Source organism: Echinops telfairi, unplaced genomic scaffold, assembly GCF_000313985.2.
Source record: "Echinops telfairi isolate 266 unplaced genomic scaffold, ASM31398v2 ScPeMD7_3533;HRSCAF=4204_1, whole genome shotgun sequence".
NCBI lineage: Eukaryota > Metazoa > Chordata > Mammalia > Afrosoricida > Tenrecidae > Echinops > Echinops telfairi.
Window position 1 is genome coordinate 15,176,259 of NW_022107432.1, and position 6,702 is coordinate 15,182,960.

Sequence of the window (6,702 nt, forward strand, 5' to 3'; positions counted from 1 at the left end):
GGGGGGGGGTCCCAGTCTGTCCTGTCCCTGTCCCTCAGGGCCCCCCGCCAGTCGCGTTGGTGCGGGGGAGACCCGAGCCCTGTCATTGCAAGCTGGCTTCCCCAGTGGCCCTGGAGACCCGGGATCGTGTTTCCTCCCCGGCCAATTTGGGGAGTTTCTGCAGTCCCAACCCCGCGCCCCGAGCTCCGGGACGTTTCTTACCCTCGCTGGCCAACTTCCCCTCGGTACCGTCTCCTTCTCCCGCCGCTACCCGCGCGCAGCGCCCACCGCCTCCTCCTCTTCTCTCCCGGCGCCGCTTCCCTTTGCCCTCCCTCCGCGTCGCCTCCGAGCCTGGGCTTCCCTGGGTCCCCGAGCACCCAATTCCGAGTCCCTCGGGCCCCTGAGCTCCGGAACAGGGTCCTCGGAGGCAGCCTGCCTTCCGCCGGGTCCTGCGCCTTCTCCGGCCTCGTCCCGGAGCCTCCCGGCCGCCGCGTCGGTCCCGCCGGGCAGGCAGTGGGCACCCACTGAGTCCCGGCTGGGCCGAGGCGGCCGGCGCCCCCCGCGCTGGGTACAACTTCTCCCGCCGGAGCAAGAGGGGCGCCAGCGCCTGCCCCAGAGAACTGTGAGCCCCGATCGTTGGCAGGACAATTCGCTTAAAATGCCCAGCCACGGGGTGAGGGCAATCTCTGGACGCACTACCCCTCAAAACAACAACCCCCAAAAGCAAAACCGAAGAAAACAGAAAATAATAAACCATTTCCTACGGTGTCTTCGCTTATGTTCCCTCTGCACCCATCGGTTTAACTCTCGGTATCTACCCATCGGTCCACCCACTGTATCCAGCTCACTCGCGTCCTCTAATATTCTGCCCTGTCCTGTGGTCTGTTTGGGGTTGATTTCGGAAATTGTTCTGAAAATAAAAATCAAAAGCCCGGAGACTCTTCAGGGTGAGGCGTGATAACCCAGTTCCCTGCTGGACTCAACCCGGAGAGCTTCACTGCTTTCGACCAGAGCCTCTTCTCTACCAGCCTGCCCTCGTTCCCTAAACCAGAGCCTCAAAGAGGGGAAAGTCCCCAGCGAGGAAGAAATATAGAAGAAGACGAAATTTAAAAAAAGGAATCTCCTAAGTTAAAGCTGCCAGATTCCGACCTTAAACTCTCCTTTTCCACCCCCTTGAATAGCGAAGTCTGCCCATGGCCCCTGTCCTTAAAGTTAGAGAGAGCTGAGAAAACCGATCGGAAAACTGCGAGGAAAAAGCTTAAAAATACACATCAGTGGAGGTGTCAAGAAGCTCCAATTCTCTCTCTACAAAGCCCTAAGATCCATCAGGGGTGCCGGCTCACCTCATAGATATCTTCGTACTTGACATTCTCCACGAGCTTCCAGAGCATGATGGCAGCCTGGTCTCTAGAAGGTGAGTGCATTCATGTGAGGAGCAGATGTCTGGCTTCTCAGGACTCCGCTGTCTGTAATGATCCATCTATAATTGGAAATGGGGGATACACACCAAATCCGACGCTCCTCTCCCATCGCAACTTATATCTGTTGTCTCAAACAATAGGCTGGAGAAGTAAACCTCAGCAGAGAGGGGAAGATTATTACACACACAGGAGTTAGATGCAACACACACACACACACACACACATATATTATAAAAATGATAAACATGTATTTACACCCAAACACCCACATTTACTTATATAAGCACTCCTGGGTCACACAGAGTCTACAGATTCTAAATGTGCATTTAAAAAGAGAGAGAGAGTAATTCAGGGTGATTAATACATATATACACATTTTAAAACCTCTATGTTGAAAATGATGAATCACTGTAACCACTCACTGACTAAAAGTCCTTACTGTCTATCATGAGAGACCAGGGGGGGTCACCAGCCCCACTATTTTCTATGGAGATTTAAAGAAAGAAGACCATTACCAGGATTTTTAAACACAAAAGCTCCTATTCATGTGTGTATGGGGGAGGGCATTTGGAAGTCTGGATTTTGGTATTTTTAAGGAGGATGTCGCAGTGTGGAGGGTTAGATAGAGACGTGTGTGTGTGTGTGTGTGTTAAGTTGCACCTCTGTCATGGTAGAACAAAACCCCCCACCTGATCACAGTGACCAGATCTAATATTTTCTGGCCATTTTGTCAAACACATTTGGAAACTTAAATGCGGTCTGAACACCTCTGTCCGGCCGTACTGTTTGTCGTGCTAGGAGTTGTTTGTCTGTGTGTTTTCAGCGGCTCCCAAGTGCCATTCTGTTCCTGGCTGGGGTCTCCATTTTATGAAATTACATTCAATCAAACGCACACACTCACACAGGGCTCACGGTGAGCCTCCTTTGCAAAGGTGTGCTTTGTGTTTGAGTGTGTTGTCTCTAACTTTTAAGAAGCTTGAATCGTAGCGAGACCAGAAATGTTCACCTGAACCTTTGGAAGACTTAAGCAGAATGTTCTTCTGCAAAGAGACATGTGAAATGCAAGCGTGAAGAGATTTGGAAGGCGCAGGGTTGGTAGTTTGTTTTTATACCTCTTTTTCTTAATAATGCGATTAAAAAATAGTTCTCTGATTTACAAAAGGAAAACATAAACAAGAAGAACAAAGTTAAGCAAACCTTGAGGACGGGCTCCCTGAAGGCACAGAGCTTCTGGGTTGCATCAGGAAGCCAATATTCATCTCTTTCCTTCCCACCCCCTCCCCACTTGGCCTGGCCTACCCCCTTTCGGGGTGCGGAAGGAAGGATACCCGGGCCTGAAGGGGAGCCCAGAGTGAGATCTCTGCCCCTGGAGCGGCAAAATAAATGAGAGAAGGGAATGAGGAGAGACTGGGGCAGTAGAAGGTGGAAGTTATCAAACCTGATAAGTAACAAGGAGTCAGCAAAGGGCGATTGTCTTTAAAGCCACCACCGCTGTGCCGGCGGAGAGCTTTTGGAAGGCGAGCAAAGGGCTCTGGACAGAGGCGGTGGACAGCGATTCCGTTACAATCCCAGAAACGCTTTCTACAAGGCAGAACGGAACCATTCTGCAGACACCCCCACCCCGACCTCTGCAAATGGGTCGAGGGAAAGAACCCCAAGAAGGTGCTTCAGCAGGAACCTCAGAGTGAATTCCTCTTTTCCTCTCCAGTTCTTGTCCGTTTGTTCTTTTTCCTTTTCCAGCCTCCGTTCTCTCCCCCCTTTCTCTCCTGTTTTATTCCGTCTTTCTTCCTTTTAGCTTCCTTTCTTGCTTCCTGCTCACCTGTTCGTTCCTTTAAGTACCTTGAAAAATACAGACTATCTATCGGATCCCCACTCGGAGCCTTAGAAAACATGGTCCTTTTTGCCTCCATAGCTAGCTTGGAATTGAGCCCCGAGAACCAGGCATTCTAATCCTTAACCTTATGGTGCGGTGGGACCTGGCCCAGACGGTCCCTCACTGCACCCCCCACCAATGGTTGCAGATCAATTTTTTCAAAAGAAAAATATTATAGACTTGTAAATTTGGATTCTCTAGACACAAATTTATGAATCGCAATAAGTGTCCTCTTGCTTGAAATCAATAACTCCATTATCTTTGTTATCTAAAAATCATTTCCGCTCAAATAAAAAGCATTTGGAAAAATTGTGTATATATGTTTTTTCACTCTAGGGCTTTAACACTCCCGCCCCCTTATAATTTTGGTACACCATTGATAAGTCTAAAGTAAATAAGGTCTAAGGGTTAACGAAATTAAAGAAAGCAGCAGCAACAGCAGCAAACCAGGGAAAGGCAATTTTACTACATAAACGACTTAAAATATATACTGTAGTGATAGTATAACTATTGTGTAGCCTACATAGGTGTAATTTCCATTTTAGTATGTTGTATATTTTGCTAATATTATGTTGTTTATTTTTAACTGGGATCATCTTGAAATATTTGGTTACACTTTTCACGTTCTTAAGAAAAACTGAAAAATCACAATTCTTTATTTGGTTTTATCAAAAACAAAACATAAAATCGATGATGTTATACCCATATAGAGAGAACTATGTAACGATCATTTAAGCCCTAGTCAATTTTTCCGTGCGGGCATTATATCGAAAACCCCCAGAAATTGCAAGGAAACTTGTCCTGGAGGAAAAGCTTCCTAAGTAATTGAGCGGGCAACAGCGCCCTCTGTCGGGATGTGGCCGGCGCAAACCTTGCACCGCCGCTGGATTTTCGATTCGGCGGAGATTTCTTTCCGGTTCTTGAAAAACCTGTTATTGCTAAGAGCATTAAAAACCATTTACCTCTTATTACATTGACTAACTTTGGAGAGCATGCCAAAGTTGTGTCTTATGCATTATTATTCGAACGCATCCAAACCATATACAAGTGAAAAGCTCGGCCTGTATGTAGTGAGCACACATCCCTGACTTGGCTCCCGGTGCCTAAGCTCGCCGGCATCGCCTCGCAGGAGATGATCTCTTTAAGAACGCAATAAGTGCAAAAGCACACGCAAAACACACGTTGGATCTCGAAGAAAAGTTACACCAGGTAAAATATGCACTGCCCTCATCAGGTGATTCATGTCGTCTTGCCTATGTCCTGTCTCTTTTTCAGGGCACGCACACGTTCCGCAAGCGGCGGCGTCTCAGATAGTGATCGTCTTAGTTAGAACTCTCCCCCGTCGCTTATGCTTATTTCGATTTTATAACAGCAAATAAGAAGGCTAATGATAGCCTCCTTTTCCCAACCTCAGAGTGATTTTCGGGTAAATGCAGGAGCCAGTTAGCGGAAGCTGAGCTACTTAAGGCGGCGCCCTCTGCTGGTGGCTTGTGGGGTAGATTTACAACTGTAAAATATTACTGAAAAGACTTGAAGACCCCTAACCGGCCTAGAATGGAGAACCCAGGAAAAAACCAGACACCTATTCCTTGATATGGGACTAAAACCCATCAAGTGGGGAAGAGATATCCTTTTCAATAAATGGTGCCAGAAAAATAGGATCTTCACCTGCAAAAGAATGAAACAGGACCCATACCTCGCATCGCCTACAAGAACAAACTCAAGATGGATTAAAGACCTACAAATAAACTCTAGAACCATAAAGACCATAAATTAAAAAATAGGAACAAATGGAAGGCCCTAATGCAAGGCTTAAATGCCCTACTGAACATAATGAAAAATGTCCACAGTATAAAAGCCTGAGACCTACAGAAATAACATTTGTAAAAACTTCATTAACAGAGTTAAAACAGAACCCACCGATTAAGAAATTATTTAGGAGCGATAGATAAAGGGCTAATTTAAAAAATCTATATTAAAACTACCACACCCTAATTTTAAAAAGGACACACAACCCAATTAAAAAATGGACAGAAGACATTTAAGATACTTTACTAAAGTGCCACCAGGCAGCCAAGAAGCACATGAGGAAGTGTTCACATTCATTAGCAAAAAGATAAATTCCGATCAAACAAAAATGAATACCAACCCTCACCTGGCACTCTTAGCAAACCTCCTCCCTCCCCCCAAAATGGAAAATGATAAATGCTGGAGAGGATGTTGAAAGATTGGAACACTCATCCCATGCTGGTGGGATTGTGGAATTGTGCAACCACTACTGGAAATCAGTATGGTGATTTCTTAAATGCAATTTGTTTGCATTATGATCCTGCAATTTCTCTACTTGGTATATAACCTAAAGAAACAAAAACAAAACATGAACAGACATATGCATAACTATGTTCATGGCAGAAATCTCTATAATAGCAAAAATATGGAAATATTAAAACTCTGACTATCGAGGAACAGGTCAATAAACTCTGGTATATTCATACAATGGAATATTATGCATCCTTAAAAAACAATGACATATCTATCCAGCACCTTAAGACATAGGCAAAATGAGAGAACATTATGCTTAGCAATGTTAGTCAATCTCATAAGGATAAATATGTTATGACATCATTATTCTAACGAAAAAGAAAAGCAGTTTTCACACCAAAGCATAGGACTTTGAAGACTCGGAGGAGGCCGGGGTGGGGTGGTGATAGAGAAGGGACAGAAAACTATTAGAGGGAGGGAAAGAAAGCAGGGGAATTGCCTTTAGGGGCGTTAATGGGATACTCGTACTGATTTGACTTGAGACAACGGGTTGTGAAACTACATAGAATATGTTTTTTCTTTGCAGTTATATCCCACAAACAAAAGGAAAAAAATAGAAATGAAACTTAAAATAAATAATGTTCATTTAAGAGAGAAAGAGAAGGTTCACAGGCTTAAACACCCGCCAGACTCTTACCCATTGGTTCTAAACATGGGTCTGAGTGGCTGTAAAAGGAGGCAAAGCAAAAGTGAAGCAGACACGGCTTCTTTCTTCTGAAAATATAGTTACCAGCGGTCACAATTTCCTCAGCCTTTCCCTTATCCCTTATCTGCTTTGAGAGATAAGATTTAAGGCTTCTGGAACTGCCCTTGGCTAGAGTTAGCTTTTCTTGTCTTCCTCAAACACAAGCACAATCCAGAGTGAGGAAGCCAGCATTTAGAATGAGGGAGAGGGAGGGATGCGTGGGGTGGGGAAGAGGAGCTGATATGCCAAGGGCTCAAGTAGAAAGAAAGTATTTTGAGAATGATGATGGCAACAAATGTACAAATGTGCTTGACACAATGGATTGTGATAAGAGTTGTACGAGCCCCCAATAAAATAATTTTTTAAAAAAGAAAATGTTTTGGAAATTATAATGGAAATATATGTATGAATGTGCTTGATAC

The 6,702-nt window shown here is 44.9% G+C and overlaps 1 protein-coding gene across 3 annotated transcripts in view; it reads right to left on the bottom strand.

The window, feature by feature from the left end:
• The window catches only part of TFAP2B (transcription factor AP-2 beta), a 28,625-nt gene extending 25,946 nt beyond the window's left edge, over positions 1-2,679 (bottom strand). For all 3 annotated transcript variants that reach the window (XM_045294926.1, XM_045294925.1, XM_004696361.3), the window contains exons 1-2: positions 2,598-2,679; positions 1,323-1,459 (exon numbers count right to left, since the gene is read on the bottom strand). In XM_045294926.1, the coding sequence (XP_045150861.1) occupies positions 1,323-1,403 (81 nt within the window). In that variant the 5' untranslated portion in view covers positions 1,404-1,459; positions 2,598-2,679. The remainder of the gene's footprint in view (positions 1-1,322; positions 1,460-2,597) is intronic.
• Between the last annotated feature and the right edge of the window lie 4,023 nt (positions 2,680-6,702).